Source organism: Polypterus senegalus, chromosome 4 (genome assembly GCF_016835505.1).
Source record: "Polypterus senegalus isolate Bchr_013 chromosome 4, ASM1683550v1, whole genome shotgun sequence".
Lineage (NCBI taxonomy): Eukaryota > Metazoa > Chordata > Cladistia > Polypteriformes > Polypteridae > Polypterus > Polypterus senegalus.
This window is the reverse complement of record NC_053157.1, coordinates 28,594,320-28,616,802: the sequence shown is the minus strand read 5'-3', so window position 1 is coordinate 28,616,802 and position 22,483 is coordinate 28,594,320. Positions and strand designations below refer to the sequence as shown.

The 22,483-nt window shown below is 35.6% G+C and overlaps 1 protein-coding gene across 1 annotated transcript in view; it reads right to left on the bottom strand.

The window, feature by feature from the left end:
* Positions 1-684: 684 nt before the first annotated feature.
* pde6b (phosphodiesterase 6B, cGMP-specific, rod, beta) overlaps positions 685-22,483 on the bottom strand; it is a 38,476-nt gene continuing 16,677 nt past the window's right edge. Inside the window, exons 10-22 of the mRNA XM_039750387.1 lie at positions 20,830-20,973; positions 19,570-19,635; positions 18,462-18,608; positions 16,602-16,709; positions 16,384-16,493; positions 14,755-14,842; positions 13,294-13,394; positions 11,850-11,957; positions 9,026-9,089; positions 3,909-3,983; positions 2,449-2,532; positions 1,073-1,235; positions 685-794 (exon numbers count right to left, since the gene is read on the bottom strand). Coding sequence (XP_039606321.1) covers positions 742-794; positions 1,073-1,235; positions 2,449-2,532; positions 3,909-3,983; positions 9,026-9,089; positions 11,850-11,957; positions 13,294-13,394; positions 14,755-14,842; positions 16,384-16,493; positions 16,602-16,709; positions 18,462-18,608; positions 19,570-19,635; positions 20,830-20,973 — 1,311 coding nt within the window. The 3' untranslated portion in view covers positions 685-741. The remainder of the gene's footprint in view (positions 795-1,072; positions 1,236-2,448; positions 2,533-3,908; positions 3,984-9,025; positions 9,090-11,849; positions 11,958-13,293; positions 13,395-14,754; positions 14,843-16,383; positions 16,494-16,601; positions 16,710-18,461; positions 18,609-19,569; positions 19,636-20,829; positions 20,974-22,483) is intronic.

The window sequence follows — 22,483 nt, the reverse complement described above, 5'->3', positions numbered from 1 at the left end:
TCAAGAAAGAAATTGTCATATAAGATACAACAAGTTCTCATCAACCAACAAAGTCTGAGAGATGGAGAGACAATTGTAGTAATTAAGTTGAACTGAAGAGTTTAGTTCAGTTCTGAAATAAATACAAATTAAAGTAGAGATGACAGACTGAGACCATAAACCTTTAAGTTGTTTGTATCATACATCACAATAAATAACAGCACTACTCAAACTGTACTTAATATATTACAACTGTAATTAAGATCAATTCAATGACAAGGAGCTTCAGGCAGTGCCAGATTATGAAGACATTGTCTTATTTGGTCAAGGCCCTCTGTTTGTCTTTTTTAATAGACAATGTTGGGTATTTCATTCAATAAACATGGTCTGAAGAAGGAAACTTGGTATACGGTAGATAAAAGTCTGTTTTCTTTTTGGTTGCTTCCAGCAGCGGTCAAGTCCACGCATTTGCTAAGCCTGTGTTTGATCTAAAAGTATCCTAGTGAGGATGGAGGTGAGCCCTCTTTCTGCAATGGATATGGACAACTCAAAGGGAGAAAATACTTACATAGGTTGTTCTGAATCATATATGTTTAAAACTGACATGTAGTGGTAATCGGGATTATTTTCTCTTTGATCACGATTAGATGTGTATCATTTTCCTGGTTTTAGAAATATTCATTTTTTCATGATTTGGTGTATATAGTGAAGAGAACAAAAATCCAATTCTAATAAATACAGGTAGATTATGGGGATTTATGGTTAGCAGATTGAGCACGTTTTAGATGTTGAGCCTCCACCTTCTTGTCCCTTGGCTGTGGAAATAAATAAAATCACAAAAACTGATTAGTAAAAAGTGCAGGTGAATTCAGTTAAATTTATTGTTGCTATTCTTGCTTACGGTATGTAGCACTGTGCTGGCTGCAGCCTTCGCGCACAGCTCTATTTTAAACTGTGCAGATTATTAAACTGATTGACACACAATAGCCAGTGTCCTTTTAAAATTCCAGAAACCACAACTTACCTGTCCAAAGTGTACAGTGAGTAAAGTGAGTTTGCAAAAATGAAACATTAGTGAACAAGCCACCCTGACCTTTTGCCTTTGCAGCGGCTAGTTCCATCTCCCTTTTTTGTTTTTCTTCTTCAATTGCCTTCATTTTTGCATCATATTCATCAGCCAGTGCCTTCCACTCTTTTCTGTTATTCAGCAGGCCATCATACATTGGCTGGATCTGCCCATGGAAGCGAGAAAATTCCTGTGGATGGTGAAAAATAATTATAAAGTCACATGCAAAAATGGAAATAAAATATTTGCTTTTTTTTAGTATTATTACTAACATAAACATACTGTAGAAGTAAAACTAGAAACACTGGACAACAAAGTTTTTGCTTCCTATATAAGCTGTCCATCTGGCAGTTACCATCGCTTAGATGTGTTCAGCTTTAACATATGCGATGCACCATCTGTTGGAATGTACAGTATTTTGTAATGCATTCCATTTTTCATTCCAACGAGGGCACACTGCAAATGTTGGCACTGCTGTTATGAATCCCACACCACAAGTCACGAAATTGAGGCATGAGATAAACTGATACTTTATCTTAATAAATAAAAAAAGGAAAAATATAGAAAATATATAGATATAGGTGAAGTACCTTTCATTGAAGCCCGTTAAACATTCTGCTGATCAATAGTGTTGCAAAATGAGAGCAGGAGTAAATCATATAAATACATAACAAATGTAATTAACAGATATAAAGAGGGCCCAAGTTTGAGACCTCTCTGGTCAGATCATCAGCCATTTCTATCTGTTTGACCGTCACTGGGTTCCAGTAGGATTAGTTAGTACTTCTTTAAAATGTCCTTTACTAGGCTATAGTGTCGGCTGTGTACCCCATCTGTTGATGCAATGTACGTATTTTATTAGAACTGGCGACCAACACCTTGGGATGGGTGTGTTGAGAACTGAAGCCCTTGAGTGAACATGTCACAAGTGACTTTTTAGGTACTGTGGACTGAAGTTACACTGAAGGATCCTGTCAATCAGATGTCACTTACTTAGCTTTAAGTGCCAGTTCATGATTTACTGTGGACTGGGCCAGTTGGTACTTAATTAAATTCTTCTGCACAGACCTAGATTATAATTTAAAGTACACTTTTTGAGCAAGATGTGCAATATACAAAAACATAACATTCAATTGATGTAAAATATTTGACAAGTTTGATGTTTTATTAGAACAAAGTTCAAGAGACAGTAAAAATAGTTATTACATCTATTCATCCATTTCCTTAACTTTTGCTATTTTTTGTATTACAGTAAACATAGCCTGACTACAGCCATTACATCCCATAGCTAAATCTGTAAACTTGTTACAAGCAGACCTACCTGCATGTTAACCTAATGCACTAAAATATAAAACAGAATATAAATTATAAGGCATTCTACTGGAGCATTCATATTCTGCTACCTTGTACACAAACGAGCAGACAAAGTCAATGAAGCCACACTGGAGCTTTGGAAGTTCTGCTGCTTTGTTTCTGTCCATCATGGGCTAGAAAAAAAAAAAAGAATATACCAACTTACGGCATACAAGGATACCACAGAAATCAACAATTATTCTTTATTAGAAAAAAGTAATGTGAAAATCCTTATACAAAAAGATCACAGATATACGTATAGTAAGTAGAAAAACGCTAAATTTTAGAAGCAAAATTGCTTTATGTATAAAATATACTGGTGAAAATGGAATTTTCACCACCATAATGGACTGATCATTTGTGCAAAGTCTGGTTCACTTTCATGCATAGAAATTGTCTAGTGTTCATTAAAAAATACCTTCTCTAGCTAGGAATTATTGTCACAAGTCTGGCACTGTTATTATGTTGATGCCATTGCTGTGGAGCTCAGTTTAAAAGGTAATTAAATAACCACAGAGTATGGTGTGATGCAGGTTAGTGCTTTTCACTTACAATATATGTGCTTTAAATTGATAGAAATCCCTGGTGCTTTGTATATGAATGTGAGTGTCTGCATGAATAGACAATGAACTGGTCCCCCTACAGTGGGGTGGTTCCAGTGCAACTTAGGTAAGCTCATGCAATTTTGTAATTTTTTTGACTATGCAACACAGTTCCTGGTCCAGGCTTTGTGTGTGTTAAATTTGGACTACTGCAAGTGTCTGCAGATGATTCAAAATGCACCAGCACGTCTGGTGTTCAAACAGCCGAGGCGGGCACATGTCACTCCTCTTTTCAGATTACTGCACCGGCTTCCTGTAGCAGCAGATATTAACTTCAAATCCTTTGACGCTTGCCTATAGTGTAATGGGTCATCACCTACAGGTATGTATATGGAGACACTTGTGAGGTTCTTTGCTCCTTCTTGCACACTCAGGTCTGCTGATGAACAGTGTTTGGTGATGCCACAAAATCTCACTCCAGGCTCTTTTCATGTGTAGCTCTTAGCTGGTGGAAAGGGATGCCCACCTCCATTAGAAATTCTGACTTCCTCAATGTGTTTAAGAAGAGTTTGAAGACTCTCTTGTTTGGTGTATTTCTGTCTAACTGACCTTGCCTGTTATGTTTTTGTAACCTAGGAATTGCTTGTATTTTGTTTGAGCTGTTCACTTTTAATGATCAATTTTGTAACCTTGAACGGTAACACTTGTTTCTAAGCAGTTCCACATACTGATGTCTAATTGATTATGCTGACCTCTTTCTTACGTCGCTTTAGATAAAAGTGTCTGCTAAGTAAATAAATGTAAATGTTATTAGAAAGGATGAACCTTGTGATTGTGTTAATCTGTTTATATCTCTGAAGCTGTTCAAGCACTCTAAGCCTATCTGCAAAGTAGAACTGCTATATAAAAATAAATGGAGTTGACCACAGTGGTGAAACAGACCTTACACAATAAAGCACATTACTCACAATAGGATTCTGCTGCAAAACAGTTCTCTCCAGGTCACCCTGCTCCCAGAATTCTGCTGCTACAGAAAGAGCCACCTGCAAAGTAAAGTTATTGTTTATATTTGATTATCATGGATCACAAACATAAAAAAACAGCTGGCCCCACTCGGCCAATTAGGGGAACCTTAGCTAACATACTGTAGCAAAATTATTATGACTACTGACTTATGGTTCCTGGGACCTGGGCTTGATTCCCAACCAACCAGGCAATGTGTGTGCAGTTTTCATATCTCCCGTGTTGTCACGTTTTATCTGTTCTGGTTTCCTGTCACATTCCAAAGACGTGCATGTTAGGTTAACTTGTGCACTTATATTTCTCTAGAATCCTACACATAGTTCTAAACAGATATCCTGGAGTGAAAAATGGATGTACAGAGTCAGTCTGTGCTGGCACAGCCAGTTATAATTGGCCATACTAGATCCTGATCTGTGTGCAGTATGGTAGTGACACTATGTCTACTGTTTTCATATTGCTACAGTAAATGTACTGGATATTTTATAGCATACAGTATTGTGGTTTACTACTGAAATGAAGTTACTGCGTTTGATGACACCATCATGTGGCATTCTATCAATGTTGGCTTTAGCCAAAGCCATTGGCATATGCGAAAGTCTTGAAATCATGAAAGGAGACTGAAAATTTTACCTATAGTTTTTTCACTTTTCTTGATGTTTTGAAACTTCCTGGTCATAATGCTGCAAAAAAGGTGTCTTGTCTGCCTATTTGGGTGCCAGTATCCTCAATAAACTCTAGAACCAGACATATTAGCTCACATCTGTTTTATCCAAGTTCTTTCTCATACTCATACTCAGAAATGATTACTTTTTGAGGATTTCCAGTTACTTACTTCTGATAGCTACCATTTATACTAGCCAGAAATTGAAGCACACCCAGGTATTACATGGGTGTCCCACTGGCCTGGTCCAGCCACTCGGGTCGTCAACAATGAGTATCCTGTGAGCCAGATCACCCGAGGGGAATTGCACCACATGGCTATTGTGCCGTAACTGACGCTTCCTCACAATGCAGGCAATGTGCCTCATTTGGGACTCCATGAGCAACTGCTCATTTAACACAAAGTCAAATGAGCGGTGCCCAAGGATTCTCTGTAGAGACACAGTATTGAAGGAGTCCAGTCTTCATCTCAGGTCACTGGATAGCGTCCATGTCTCACAACCATATAGCAAAACAGGAATATCCCTGCCATTCTCAGGTTGATATTTTCTCCGCAGACAGACACACTGCTGATGGCCGTGCCCAAGACGGCATTAAAGGCTTGGATCTTGGTTTTTATCCAGGACATTTGCAAGCCCAGAAACTCCTCGCTCAGTCTGTCAAGAGCCCTGATCAGGGCCTCTATTGACTCCAAGAAGATCACAGCATCATTGGCAAAGTCAAGATCAGTGACTCTTTCTTCACCAACAGATGCCCCACAGCCGTTGGACCCCACGACCCTGCCTAACACCCAGTCCATGCAAGCATTGAACAGAGTAGCACCAAGAACACACCACTGACAAACCCCAGAATTAACTCACCGTACCAGTATACTGGCCAGGCAGGATGTTCCACAGGGAAACTTGATCAACTGAGTCGAACGCTGTATGAAAGTCAACAAAGGCTGCAAAGAAACTTTGCCAATTTTGTGTTTACTCTCCATGAGAACCCTCAATGCCATGATGAGGTCAATGGTAGACTTCTTAGGCATAAAACCAAACTTTTCCAGTCACTGGTAGGTGAACAAGTGATCACGGATCCCATTGAGGATGACCCTAGCAAGGACTTTACCCAGCACTGACAGCATTGTCACTGAGAGCCCCCTGTAGTTGCCACAATCCAGGCAATGACCTTTCCTTTTCCAGACAGGGACAAGTCCCATGTTCCAGTCGGCTGGGATGATGCCCGTCTCCCAAAAAGAGGCAAAGATTGCTTGCAATGCCAGGAGGACAGGCTTACCACCAGCCTGGAGAAGTTCACCCCAAAAACCACAGATCCCTGTAGTCTTTCCTACCTTCAGCTGGTTCACCAACTGTGGAATCTCAGTGAGACTGGGTGGTTCACAGCTAATTGGAGGATCAGCCTCAAGAAACGTGGACCCAGAGATGTCCCACGTCCTAGATGGAGGATCAGCTTTAAACAGCTGCTCAAAGTAGCTAGCCAAGCAGGTCACAATTGCAGTGTCATCCTCAAGGACTGTTCCATCACCCGTCCTGACTGCAGCTCTTTGAGGAACAGATTTGGATCTGCATAATGCTTCCAATTCCTCTGTAAGCAGGACTTGGGTCACTAGATTATAGATGGTGTGTCACTTGTTCACAGATTCCTTTAACAAATGCCTCCTTATCTGCTCTCAGAGCCCTCACAGCCATCCTTCTCAGTTCCTGGCACAGACCAGAGTTGCCATCAAGCCGTGTGCTGTGACTCCTCTTGATGATACCCAGGGTGCCCTGTGAGAAGAAACACCTCCTTCTGGGAACACCAATAACACCAACACAACCCTGAGCAACCTTCAGGATCTTGTCATGGAAGGTCTCCCATATTACATTAGATTCAGAAGTTGCACCCGAGTCCACAAGTTCCTCACACAAACTGCATGCAAACTAATTAGAAACAGCCTGATCTTGGAGTCTGGCCAGGTCTTCCCTCATTCTCCTAGTAGGTGGTAGCCTACTGGACATAAGCTGGATCTTCAGAGTAGCAACAACAAGTCTGTAGTCAGAATTCACAAACTGGAAAATTCCGTAGACCCTGCAGTTTTGTAGGAACCTGTAACATCTGCTCACGAGGATGTGATCAATCTTCTTCAGTGAACTACCAGTATCGGAGTACCAAGTCCAATTAGCGGTTCAGGGCACTGAAACCAGGATCCAGCGATCTGTAGCCCCTGACATTTTTCAAAGTCAAAGAAAATGGTGGACGACGCCTCAGCACCACACCAGTTCTGAACCTTAACAGGCCTGACCCCATTGGCTCTCCAACGGCTTTGACTCTGCCGGGGATGAGACTCCTGAGGGCTTTCTCCCTTCCGCTTCATAATTCAAGCAGTCTTCCTAAGGGTGGCTGCAGCAGAGTTACTACCACGGACAGCAGAAAGGAGTCCAGTCTGCCGTCGTGGAGCTGCGTGAAGTTTTTATAGCGGCTGGAGTGCCAATCTTACCACCAACCCCCAAGTTTTCCCTGCAAGTTGGAGGACTGCTTGCAGGGCTGGATGCAGTTTAACGTCATACCCAGGATGCATTCATCAATTAAAAATAATTACTCAAAATTAATTTGGTCTGTACACTAATAAACATTCATTGCCTGTATATTTCAAATCAGAATGAAATCAGTGGTAAGATGCTATATGCATCTTAACCACTGCATTTCTTATTATATTCTAAATGTGCATTGTTTTATTCAATTTTCTACATTACTGGTTTTATTTAAATCTATTGAAAGACAAGCAAAAAATAATACATATACAGTAGTGTGAGCTACAGAATGAAGAATGCATATGAAAATCTATAAATGCTTCTAAAATTACCTATAGTTCATAGTCTGTTTTTTGCTGATATTATAATATAATATATATTAAGTAGTTCCTATTTCATAATCCTTAGTTCTTTGTCACTTGCTTTGTGCTGTCCTTATATATATATATATATAAAAAAAAAACGCTTATACAATTATAAACTGAAATCTTGCATAGAAGAAAATATAAACTATTAAGAAAGTATAAACTATAAGCTGACATATTTAAACCCTGATAATACCTTATTTTCGATATAATAAGGTGCAACTTCTCTAGGTAAATACACTAGTGTGTACCTGTTACGAGATCTATAGTTAGACAGCCTAAAAATTTGAAAAACAAAAATAGCTTTCATAGGTCTTTATTGTTAACTAGCAGCACTTTATCAAATAAATAGTTAGACCCAGTATGAGCTTTCCAATTGTGTACAGAAGAGGTGGGACAAGAGTCACCATCAGCAAAACAAAGGTTAGGGTATTATACAGTGTCAATTTAGGTGTATCAAAAGTTAAAAAAGCAAACTACATAAAAAAGGACACACAACAGAGCACTGAAAATGCTAAGGATGTGTAATGTATTCTGCTGCCACTCTGGGCTTACTATTATGGGTTTCAAGTCCCATCACATCCTAAGTTATCATTAAGCAGTCTCTGTGTAAATAACACACACACATATATATATAAGTGTAGAAAACGTCTTGCTCATTTTGGCTATAGGGCTACAGCACCTTCTAGTGGCTCCCAATGTCCTTGCTTCTCTAAGTCTCAATCAATCAATCAACATTTATTTATATAGCACATATTCATACAAAAAAAAATGTAGCTCAAAGTACTTTACAAAATGAATAGAAAAATAGAAGACACAATAAAAAATAAACATAAGTCAACATTAATTAACATAGAATAAGTAAGGTCCGATGGCCAGGTGGACAGAAAAAACAAAAAAAAACTCCAAAGGCTGGAGAAAAAAAATAAAATCTGTAGGGATTCCAGACCACCAGACTGCCCAGTCCTCTCTGGGCATACAGTGGATTCAGAAAGTATTTGGACCCCTTCACTTTCTGAACTCTTTACGGTGTTGTAGACTTAATAAAAAGGATAAACATGTTATTTCTGTCTATCAATTTACACTCACTAACCCATAATGATGTTTTCAGAAAGGTCTGCTTTCATCTTATTGTAGTCTTTTGACAACAGAACTGCAGATGACACATCACTAACTTCCAAAGCCATATTACCACTTAAAGTAATCACTTTAGGTGAAGTTCATTGTATTTATTAATTTTAATGTAAAGGTGAATAAAATATGGAAACACTTTTGTGGTTCTGGAGAACAGAGATTTTTTTTAAATTTATTGTTCAGAAATTTTATTTACTGCAGTTAATATTGAAGCATGATTACTAATCAAAAGCTTAACAGTAATTGAATCTTTTGAAACAGATGAATATTTTCATTGAAAATTGTAATTTATTTTGATATGATGATCACAACAATGTATATGCATAGAATAAACAGTTCATGTTAGAGAGTATACTGTTTCATGGGTTTTAAATGTATCAATTTACTTACTTTACTCTGGACCTCCCAAGGCTTTGTAATTGCAGATAAGTCACAGGCTGTCATCATCATAGCCCTAAAGAAATGATATAACATACAACATTGGACTGTAATATAAATTCAACAGCAAAATCAAGGAGTTTGTTATTGACTTTAGCTGCACTAAGTGACCTCTTCATCTGATCACTAATCAGGGAGTGAATGTGGAGGTTGTACACTGCAACAATGACAGGCTACACTGGTCTAATAAACCAGGAGAACTATACAGGAAAGGGTCTTTTTTCTTAGTGGATTGCACTCCTTTAATGAGGGTAGTGACATCCTGTATATGTTCTATAACTCTGTGATGGGCAGTACAATTTTGATTCATCTTAAGAGAGGATCATCAAATGAATAAGCTGATTAAGAAGGCAGGCTTAGTTATGAGGGGCATTCTCAACCTACTAAAGGTAATAGCAGAGAGAGAATGAAAACAAAAATGACAGCCGTTATGAATAATGCTGCACATCCTCTCTAGCCACTTTAGCCAGTGACTTAGCAACAGATGCATATTAAGAAACACTACTTGGGCTCCTTTATACCTACGGCGATACATCTTTTTATTGCCTCACTGTGACTGCTCTCTTACTATTCATTAGAAATCGGACTTTTTTCTTCTTTTTTTAAAAATACTGTAAATTCACACTTTTTAATTTTAGCTATTTTATTTACTTACTTCTAAGAACTATTTTAACATGTAAATGTTAAAATGGCCCTATATTGGACCAGTATCCATGCCCAGAGTTGGGTTTTGTGCCCACAGTTGTTTTCTGCATTCTACCCGCTATTAAGACATACTCTGCTTCCTGAAATTCTGTATTAGATACGCGGTATAAAAGATTCTTCGCTGAATGGATAAAGAAAGAGCTTCTATATATACAGTATGAAACACAGTGATGCACTAAAGAGCGCTGGTTTTTCACACTTCTTAGGTATCCAGGTTAATTTCAGTCCTTTTGTTGCATACATGAAAGCTGCAGATTATCTGAGTAGTTTTTCTCCATGTATTATTTTCCTTATGCATACCAAAGACATGCATGCTTGTTTAATTCCATAGTTTAAAATGAAGTGTTGTGATTGTGCGTGTATGTCTCAGTATGCCTTACAATCAACTGGTAACACATTCAAGGTTGCTTTCTTTAATATTTCCAATGATTCTGTATTGCACAAGCAGTTTCAAAAATTGGACAGATAGATGAAAACTTATTACAGACTATCACTTTTTTTTACTATTTAAATTGCTTAAATTGTCAATCTCTATTTAGAAAGATTAGGGTGACTCAGACAGAATTTCCTAAATCTATAAAAAATGTTGAAGAATTTATTGTACCTTTTACTGATCTTAGAGAGTAAAGGATATTGGTCTTTTAAATAAAATCACAGAAGAGGAATGTAATTAAACCACTTATAAAATACATTCTAGTTCAATATGTGTCAACCACACAGTAGCTCAACAAAACCATTTTCATTTGTGTCCTTGTCCTTTGTGTCTTGTTTCAAACTATCTAATAATTTTACTCAGGCGAAGACCTGACTTATAAGCAATGTCATTAAGTGCCTGCCTCACTAGATCACGTGTCATGGGAATGCCCTATACTTAAACCATTTTGGCTAAAAAACAATTCTATATCTCATACATGGCCTTAGATTTAAAATCACTCATAATGCCTTAACAACAGTATTTTAGAGGAAAACCAAATAGGATAAAAGTGTGCTACGCAAAATCAGTTGTAATATCCTATACCAAACTGCTTGCACAAAGACTCGTCTTGATGAACTGGAACAATCTAAATCCACCTTCTATAAACAAATGGGAAAGCAAATTTTCTATATCGCCTCAAACTCAAAAAAATCAAAATTTTTTTATGAGAATCAGAAATTGGAAAGAATTCACTAATAGTATACTGTGGCCGTGCTTATTTTTTTTTTTTATTCTACTAATAACTATTTTAGACTAGGCTCTTTTGTATTGCTTTTTGTCAGTTGGGCGTAGAACGCTGAGCTCTTTTTGTATGTTTTCTAAGCATATGTTACTCTAATTTGTCTTACAGAGTTCTGTTCTGTTATAATGTTTTGTTTCTCAAAAAAAGAAAATAAAAAAGAAACGGGTGGGGGACAAGGGTTTGATCAGTGATGTCCATTTTGTTGAGAAAATTAGTTGGAGGTGTGAGATGTTAAATGTTCTGAATTCTCAATCCCAGGTCCCACCCCACCTAAACATATCGTAAGAAATAATATTATGTGGTTTTCAAGGATTTCTCTTTCTCTTTCTAGTATTTAAAGTTTTTGTGTTACTGAAATATCTTTTTTTAATGACGAATGTTACAGTCTGACATAGTACTTCAAGAAGTAGCATTACAGTGGAAACACCACAGTGGCTGAGCATAGCATCCTGTGCTGAAATTAGAGGTCAACGATTACTTTTCAGTTTAATTAGAGCACGCACTTAACATTAGAGAGAATAAGGCATCTTCGGAGCAAGAACCACCCAAGACACTGAACTGACATATTGCTAAAAGGTTGGTGATTTCTTTATTACATTTTTCAGTGAGTCACCTTCAAATTAAGCTTCTTAAAAGCAAAGAAGATTAGCCAATTGTCATTCTTTACTAAATATTTACCAAGGCAAAGGTAATTACTAATAGGATGCATTTGTTGTGGTCATTTTTCCCCATGGTCACTCTCCAAAGTTTAATACTCTTTTTCCTCACCATTGGGCACAGTAACAAAATATATGATACACCATCTAAATGTATTTTACAGAAGAGGCCAGTTTCTTCTAGCTGAATTGACTTACATGACAATTTCCTTCCTTGTAGTTTCCACAGATAAAAACCTGACCCACTCATTTCTATTTTCATACGTTTCAGACAAGTCAACGATTTTCTGGAACATTGTTCGTTTCCTGTAACATAAAGGATACATATTGGCATAAATAAACACAGAGGCTTTTTGCAGCACTATACAATGTGAGCTGTTAGTGACAATAATTAATGCAAATCCCAGTTTTGCAGAAAGATATTAATACATGGTCAGAATATAAGCTAACAGCAGAAATAGGAACCTCCTCAAATGTTGTTAAAATGTTGAACCAAATGACTGAAATACAACAACTGTGAAAAACACAAGTGGCATAAATATAAAAAACACTGACTGGCATAAATATAAACTTAAAGACATAAACAAATGTATACACATAAATATATACAAATCATTGCATCATAGCATGTGAATTGCTGCTTACTTCTAAAATATGGCCAATATATGAAAGTCCCCAAGGTCCTATTTTCAACTACAAGTTGAAACCAGCAGACACATTTTTGAATAAGTGATACCCAACATTTGCTCAAAGTCTGTCCTTTACCATCTTCTCTGCATCCCCATGTAATCTTATTTTTTTAGAACTGATTTTAAAATAACTCCTACCATTTACCCTACTTAAACTCTTAAAATGTGTAAATACTTTGGTCGTGACACCACTTAATCCTGTAATTTAACTCCATCAGTCTTCCAACATTAGACTGTAGTTCAACTCAATAGTCCTATAATATTTCTATGTAAATGATGTTATATCCTGTAGAATCCCAGCCATCTAAGCCATAAAGACAGCATATAGCAATAACAAGATCTTATAAAGAAAATATTATACAGCATAAAATCTATAGAAGGGATTCCAACTACGACTGAATGTTGAACATTATCTTAGAGGAGAAGCTTTTGCTGATCATAGAGGTTAAAAAAAATAAATAAAAGAAGGCAGTTGCTCCTGAGTGACTGTGTCATCGTTGCAACATCTGGCAATATAAACAGCCAAGGAAGAAAAACATTTATTTGAGAACAACTGAACACTTCAAAGAAAATCTGCCAAAAAACATACATTGTACTTTCACATTTTTTGCAGAATGACTGATTTTGGCCATTTCCATTTTATATGACTTACAATATGCAGTGTCCAATGTTTTCCTTTATAAAAACTAGAATGATCGATCCTTGCTTTCCACACCAGTTTCAAAAATTTCTATATATCTCTCAACAATAGAAATTAATTCAAATTAATAATTACATTTTCTTAGAATTTGTTCTTATTTAATTATTTTATGGATATATTAATATCCATTATTCACCTTTTAAATAGGTCCTTAACAGGCTGTCTGTAAATTTACCTGAAATCTGTAAACCCTGCAAGAAAGTATTTTTACTTTTAAAATGATGTACATAGAGCACATTTTAATTTTACACACTTGAAGTATAGTGCCAGGTCCGTAGCGATGATGGCAATGTCCATAAGATGGATGACATGTTCTATTTGTCTTCTGTTTAGGTTTTGATAAATGTTCAATGACTGTGAAGAAAATTAAAAACAGTTCAAATTCATCCTTTTCTCAAAGAAGCCCAGACAGAAGCAGATTTTTGAAAAAAAAAAAAAAAAAATAATAATTAGATGTGTAACAAATGAGGCCTTTTTAATACTCTACCAAGGGAAAGAAACTTATAAGAAAGTTCTTTCTACTGGGAGAAAAAAAAGAAAGAAATTACAAAAAAAAAAACAGGTTAAAGCAAAAAACTCAACAATTTGAGCTAACAGATATTCACAAATATTCTATACTAGCTGTGCTACCCGGATTCGCCCAGGAAATTTAGTAAGATAAAGGGTCTGAGTTATAGTGCCATCAGTTAAAATGGATTTATCAGAAGGACTATGCTAACAAATCACTTTTAATAAACAATATTTGTTGTTTTTTTTCTTTTTTATAAATGGCTAATATTTTCACAGGGAGTGTGATGTAGTGGTTAAGGCTTTGGAGTTTAGACTTCAAATCTTAAGGTTGTGGACTCAATCCTACTACTGACACCGTATGATCACGAGTATGCTATTCTATCTTGTTGTGGTCAAACTGTAAAAAGAAATGTAATCCATGGCTAGGAAAAACCCTTTCCGAATTGCTATACAGAAAATGTTAAATCTCTTATGTATCATCAACCTTTGCTATTGGTTTCTTGAGTCTGACTTTGTCTTTGATTTTGGCTTTTTTGATCTTTCTGGTTTTGACCTTTTGTCTGTTTTTGTGCTTTCTTCTCCTGGCCACTTTCAAATACTGGATGCTTTTCATTCATAACAAAACAGACCACTCACAAATAAGGCCATGGCGAAATCAGGGTCATGCCCTTTTTAAAAGACACACACAAGACAACTACGAGTGCCCTAACAATGGCAGATCAGAATGAAGGCAAATGTCCAGGACCCTAAATAACAGTCAAAATCGATTCCAAATATTGACACAAAATATCTCAAAAATTACCTGAACTAAGAATACTCCTAACATGTTGTATTTAGCCTTTATAAGGATTTATTAAAACTGCTGTTTTTTATTTTGGTTATTATATTTGTATTTATAAGTAGCCCAGTTACCATGGCAGGTCCCATGGTATACATTTTGTTAAGATTCTTTATAGCTATCTTAATATACTATCCAACTTATTCAGCTGTAATAAAACTGTTTATCTACAGTAGACTGAAAAATTTTTTTCACACTGGAGAGTTCAAATAGAGATAAGATAATTACAGAGAAACACAATTGTAGCATATGACTATATAATCATGCTTAAAGAAACATCCAAGCTTATTCACTTTTATATAAAGCTTTTTTAAATTAATTTAATTAATTATCATATTATTGACATTTGATTTTTCATAAAAATACCTCATCTGAAAGCAAAAATTTTCCAAATTCCAGATGGTGTCTCTCCAAGATGGATGAGCCATGAAGTTTGGCAAGTGGATTTTGTGATCTGTTATTATAAAAAAAAACACATAGTGACTCTAAATATCCATCCATCCATTATCCAACCCTCTATATCCTAACACAGGGTCAAGGGGGTCTGCTGGAGCCAATCCCAGCTAACACAGGGCGCAAGGCAGGAAACAAACCCCAGGCAGGGTGCCAGCCCACCACAGGACTCTAAATATGCAATGAACAATTACGGATACTGTTCAGCATGCATATTGATTCTAGTCAGTAGTGTTGTTTAACTAAAAAATTCAGGGAATGAAAATGTAATATATTACTTAATGTACATACTACTACCAACATGTTTTTAGCTGCTAATTTATTGAATGCCATTTCAAGATATCTAGCATGAAAAGTTGTTATTGTTACTCTGTAACATGCCGTCTTTAATCTGCCCATGGTTGGTTCCTGCCTTAATTCCAGGGCCTGTACTAAATGAATGATTGCTAATTTATGAAAATGAAGCTTTTGGAGTTGCCAATAAAATTTCTAGATAAACAAAAAGAATACCTTTAATTACAAGATATTTAACACAGTTCTCATATTTAAACGGAGTTCTTATAATTATGCAGTTTTACTTAATATATTGTTATCTTCTGTGTTATTATCTGTGACAAATTGCTCTTGTCTTGAATACAGAACTACTTAAATAGGTGTTGACTCTTCATGCCCTTGAAAATGATGTACAAACCTACTACAGTGCAGTTAGGCCAAATGTCCTACAAAATAAATAGATAAATAAATACAAAAAATATAACTTCCAAGCTACTGATGTTTTCTTTGGCTCAGCCACTTAGGCTGTAACATGTCCAGTCTGTGACAATGCTGAGAATACATAATTATCGTATGATGTAACAATACAATTTTTGCTAGAGATGTTTAGTAAAATTCTGTACAATAGCGGATGGCAAAACAACTGGTTTATGTTAGTTTACAAGAAAATGTCTTTCTGTTTTTCTGTTAGGGGAAACCACGTTCAAATGAATATTTATTCATGTATGGATTTTCAGAACCTGCTTATTCTATTTTATGGTTGTGAGAAGCTATATCTTAATTCATGTAGCATCCATTGTATGGCAGGAATCAATTTTGGATGGGATAGTACTAATATGAATAATTTAAAATGCACAATCAGTCTAATATTTAAACTTTGTAATGTGATGAGAAGTGGAGTACTGTGAAGAGAATCCACACTGAAGCAGCAGAATTAGCGAACTCCAAACAGTCACCTGGCCAGTGTTGAAAACAGACCTCTAAACGTATGTGGACACAGTACTGACCTCAGTGCCAAAAGGTACATTTGATCTTAGCAGGCTCTTATGTCTATTACATTCAATCAATAACTGACATACTAGCCCAAGCAAAAGCAATGGTTACTCCTCAATTTCCATTTTTCACCGAAAGTATTTATTTTCAAACTGTTCTGATCCAGGCTACATAAAGCAGAGTTCACTGCAAGAATAATTATTTTTTGATGTCAATCAGAATTTGGTATTTTTCTGTGAAAAGTGTTGATTGTAAAGATTCTTTAAGTGTACTCACTTCATCTGGTACAAGTTGTTGGTTCCCCTATGATCAATATCATGCAAAAATGCCGCAGTGATCATGGCCATCACTTCTAAGTCTGTATAATACTGTTTTAGGTGTCCTGTCTAGCAGACAAAGAAAATTGGTATTACTGAAACTAGGTGCTAGGTTTTCACAGTTTGAAAAAACTTTAATTTTGGGGAGTAATTGTTGTGCAAATATAATGTCATTACCGTAAGTAATGTGAACATAGTCTGTCCAACGTTGAATCCATGCCTCCAGTTGTGATAAGTAATCTTTCGGTAGCCTTTACTCACAGAATACATAAAGCGAACCAGGACCTGAGAGTAGAGATTGTTAAAATATTGTAAGCCATAAACATTGTCATAAACTTCAGTGTGTAACAAACAAGCCAGATACGTCCGAGATGGAGGACTTACTGCACATTGTTTACTCCAGATCAAAGCAAACAGGTCTAGAAGAAAGGAAGGTGCACCTTTATTTTTTATGCAGCCAAGTGCTTTTGTAATTGTAACTCCCTGAAATTTTAATTGTAATGCAGGGAACCTCTTGGTAACTGAAGCTTGATTTTATACAATGGGAATACATAAGAAAGATTATTCTTAACCAATACTATTACAGTGATAGTGAACCTTCAAAAACTCTCCTGTAATCTTACACTTATATAGATGAACCAAAAGATAGTATTAATGATGTAAAGACTATTGCATTTCACATCACACCACCATCAGATTACCTGCCACTTACTGAGCAGCTGCTCTAACAGGCAAAATATCCTAGAATCCTGATTAAAAAGGGATTAAGACAGAGAGCTAAGGGATAATTTTGTTTATTTCAGTACTTAGGCAATACTATACAAATAAAAGATGGCTGCAGAATTTTGGTAAAGTGTGGCTGAGTAGAATATGCTCCCATGCCTGCAAAGGAGCTGCTAATTAGAGGAAGCTCAAGGCTGAAAGCCCTCATTGACACAAATGTTTTGGCTGTTAGTCTATGCAGATAATTGATATCACAAGAGGTCAGAAGAATACAGTGTTTTCAGCAATTTGGAAGTGACCCTTGACTTCCCTATTATGGATAAAAGAATAAAGGTTTCCCCTGTCAACTATTCATTGAACTCCAAGTCAATATGACTAGCACAAATGTCCAATGGCAGTGCAGAACAGCAATCAGAGACTTAGAGGCGACGGAGTAATGGTGTGCGTGGGCTAGCAAAGAAGCAAACCCAGCTGGTAGTTAAAAGCAACTTCCTTCTTCTCATAACTGCAAGGTAATCCTTCGTCTGTCTTTCTAAAGTCTCGCTTTTATTATCTCTTTGTAAGTGAGCGTATGCATTTTTAACTGCTTACAAAACAAAAGAATAAATAAATAAAAATGGTTTTGGCTTATATCCGTGAAGGTTACCGAATTGACTAGTAGGAGTGAACACATAAAAAACAGACATATTGTATTTGCCAGTTGTTAAGAGCATTTAATGAAATATTTTGTGATCCAAATGAAACAACTTATGTTTTTGAAATTTTTGAAATGGAAACTATTTAGCTTTGATATTAAAAGTCATATAAAAGTAAAGAAAAAGACAAAGAATGAAAAGTGCTTGTAATTTTGCACTAGTTCTACTGCATCACACTGTCAGACACCTATAGGGTATGAGTAGGTGGCTGGAGTCTAACATATTCTGACTTTACTTATTGCAAAGAACTACAGACTCTCCACCAAGGTTAACTGTTTTCCCAGGAAATTTGTCAGGTACAGTTGTTATCTTCTCCTCTGTTACCAATTAACCTTGCTTTCCATTAGATTATCTACAATTTCTTGAATCAGCCAGTTTGTAATCCTAAATACTGTATCTTCTATTTTCTACATTTGATAACATTTAATAAAACAGTAATTAGGTGTTTATATTAATTATCTTATTAAAGCAAGATTTTGTATTTTTCTATTATTGATCTATATTTCTAACCCTGATTACAGTTTTCTGAGCATACAGTTACACAAAAAAAGGGAAGGTATTTTATGAAAATTCAGTATAACAACTGACAATACAAACATGTAATAAGATCGTTAAATACCTCTTGTGGAATCTGGAATTTTTTTACAACTCCAACTTCATAGTACATCTGGATACCACACTTAACCAACTCAAGTTCTGTGCAGTCAAAATCAGAGAAGCGAAACTCATAAATCTCAAATTTGGTAGGTCCAGGAAGCTCCTTTTTCTGAAAGCAAGCACAGTATTTACTATAGATAAGTGATATATTAAAGGCGATATGTGCACAGTCAGTGAATATTTGAAATAATACCATTAAGGGAATCTATAAGGTGTTTTACAGCACACATACAGTATACTAGCATCAAATTATTGACTCAGACGTGATGTATGCTCATGTTTAAGTAATTATTTGATTAATGCACAATGAGCGAGGGGAGTGATTTAACTCTTTGCCAATGTTATTAAAAATTCACCTCTTAGTTAATATGTGTAGGTTACGCTACCTGCACATATTTTTTTCCTTTATCAATTTAACTTTTTTTTTATTATAAACAATGAATATGCCCTCTAATATATGAATTCATGAACATACAGTAAATATAAAGTGTAGAATATGGTGTGGTCAAAGTATAAAGAGTGAAAACCATCCTGGTTGAAAACTCATTCTATTCCAAAAGGAAGTTCCTGGGAATGGGTGTTAAAAGGGCTATAAAATATCCCAAAGTTATGTTTAATAGTGGGTGGTATTCACAATTTTTGAATCTACTGAATAGCACAGCTATTTTTATTTCAAGGTTGTTTAGGTATTTCAAGGTAATTTTCTATATATAAGAATTTTTCTATATAATCAAAGTAGCAAAAATATTTTGGTGACACAGTAAGTGGACAATTAGCAATACCAGATTCAGCCATGGAAACCTTCAAATAGATCCTGTAAGTCAAGACCTTTTAAAGTAAAGAGTGCATAATTACAAAGTATATGCTTGCTGCTAAAGTCATTTACCTATTTTAGTGATACATGGTTAACTTTAATATACTTGTGGAATGCTGAAATAGCGTTTGCCAATGTATTTTTTAACTTTTTGTTTTTTGAACTAAGAAAAAACTTCATTGTCCACATAAGTTACATACAGTATGTTGCTAAACTAAGTCTTGGAAACAAAATGCTGTGTAAAGTAATTCCCTACCAGTATTTGGCCAAGTTCATCCTCATCACAGTCTGCAGGTTCCTTTCCATAGTAGTCTCTTGTTTTCTGGTTGGACATATCAAAAATATACTGTATGAAACAATGTTAACATGATTGTGGCTTAACATTTTAACAAATCACTATAAAATTTACTTCACATTCTTTAAATCAGATTTTAGTAATAGAATGCTTTTGCTTGGCTTTTTTGATTACCACAGAAAAATGCAAAATAACTATGTAAATAGTTAATTAACAAATAGTTTGTTAAATACGAACTGAACCTTAACCCAGCACCATTGAGGTAAGGCTAGACAGGTGGCCAATCATTCACAGGGCACAATAATGCACACAGTCACGTTCACACAATTCACTCAACTCACTCATAGTGACTCAACAGGGCCAGTTTGACGCTAAATCAACCTAACCTGCAATTCTTTAGAATGGAGAAGAAAAGTTAAGTACCAGAGGGAAAAAGGCTGACAACACACAAATTCTTTATAAACTTGTTAACCCTAGATCACAAGATCTATGCACTACCAGTACTATCCACTGTACCAACATGCTGCCTCTTGAAATTCTGCATTTTCTGGGACCAAAACGTATGCAGCAAAGTGCCATTAGGATTTCTGGGCAATGATTTTTTGATTTACTTTTCATGTGACTTTCTCTAATGAAGTGTTAATAATGAGAAGAACACAGACTATTTTTTCATAAGTGAGCTGTTATGTACAGTATACTGTGGTTAGAACTGTAATTCTGTAATTGCCAAAACTAGAGTCCTTTGAAAAATAAGACACCTTTGCTGGAGCCTATACTAAGAGAAAGCAATAGGATCTCTCCAACGATGAGAAATCAGTTCCTTACATACCATCTAATCAACATTTATGTTATATATCAACTATTGTGGTAAATATCATCCTAAAGCAATCCATAACCAAGGCACACACTTTGCAGTTAAAGAGAGTGACAAGAGCAGTGACTTCTTTTCTGTTAAAAAGCTAGTACTGTATAGCATTTGAATATGTGAACAAGTCTGGTGTTTTCAGATCAAACAAACTTCAGAGACTGCAAAACCAAATTCAATTATCACTGTAGTTAAATATATTTTTATGGATTCAGGATGCCTCTATTCTTCCCCTAGCCTTTTCAGTACAATTTAACATACAACTACTTTATCTTTCTGTTTTTAGAAATGTTATATTACTGTAAAAACATTTCTACAGTACAATACAATAACTAAATCATATTTAATAAACTAACCAGTATATGTTGGATCTCATCAGCACGGCATTTTACATGATAGAGAACCATATCCTGAGCGATATCCTTGCGATTTTCCAACTTGTTCATCTTGTCATGAGTATCCGTATTAAGCACTGACCAGCCAAGGAACTGAGTGAGAGACTTAAGAAAAATAAATAAATAACTTTTGTTCAGTCTACAAATATTTCACCATTAAATATTTCTAGCTTGGTTGTCTGTAAATCAGAACAAGTGTCATCCAAGGTTAGCATATGTATTTATAATTGTACTTGCAATTCTTTATCAACTAATTGTTTTGTATAATTACTTTTAATTGCAATGGCTGCTCTGTGATTAGTGTTGCTAGTCCACAACTTTGGGGATTTTGGAAGCTAAAGCATCTCCTAGGTACAGTTTTACATGTCCTCCTCCCATCCATATGAGCTTTCTCTAAGTACCGTCTTTTCCCTCAACATAAGACTAACGCATTAGTGTGACTGGTCTTTTGTAAGCATGTCCTATCTAGGATTGGTGCCAGACTTGACCACTGTTAGTGGGAGAGGTTCTGACTCTTTAAAACAAAGTAATGCAGAAAATGTATTAAGAAAATTAAAATATAATTTTTCATCAGTCATAATTGTCATCTTAGAAGAGAGAAAGTTTCTTCAGTATTAATAAATATTTACAGATCCCAAAGACACACATGCAGGCAATGATGTAAAAATGGGAACAGACTCATACTGACAGAGCTGTATTTGAGTTAGCTGAGAAAACAATAAGAATTTGCAAAGTCCATTGCCTAGGTCACTGCTTCTAATAATGTATGTAAATGTGGTTAAAGATCGACTTAGTTAAAGTAGAAGATGGCACAAAACTGGGTGCATTAGCAGGCACAGTAGTGTCAGCAGAATCTCTACAGAAGGAAGTAAAGAAAAAACAATATTTAGCAAACAACGTTTAAGTGTTTCAAGACGGGTGTCAACAAAATTCGATTTCAAAGCATCAAAGGCTAAACATCAAGAAAAACTGTGTAGAATACATTATTTAGTTTTATCCACTAGATGGCACACTTACAACATGGCATCATGCCTGACAAAAATACTCTGCAGAAGAGTGTATTGTTGATATTGTTGACACATATTCTGCACTGTCAGATAAGGATTTTGAGCTGTCACAAAAAAGTGAAAAGGAACGTGCTATGAAGGGCATCATGCACTCAAAAAACATGATGTACAAGAGAGCTCATACATTTATCAGTTTCCCACAATATGAGTAATAAATAGAAATGTTAAATTGTTCTAAAACATCAACATACAGCCATTAAAGTCCCAAAATAGTTAATGTATAGTAAATGCATGCAAAGTTTTATACACAGGAAGTAAAAATCCATGTGTTAGTTTTTTACACTACTTTTTATTTCACTTCACAGGTAACCAAAAATATAATTATACATTGTGTTTCTGGCACTATAAAGCATTCCTTGTGAGAAAGCCATTTCAAAGAACCTTCTGCAATACTATGATATGTGCTATTTTGATTTTCCTATAAAATAATAACATAACAACACTTTATAATTCCATATATGAATTACTAGGTTTATTTTAAGGACTCCAGGGTATGAGCTATGATGTGACATAATAAAATTGTTTAAAATTATGAAGGGAGTAAGCAG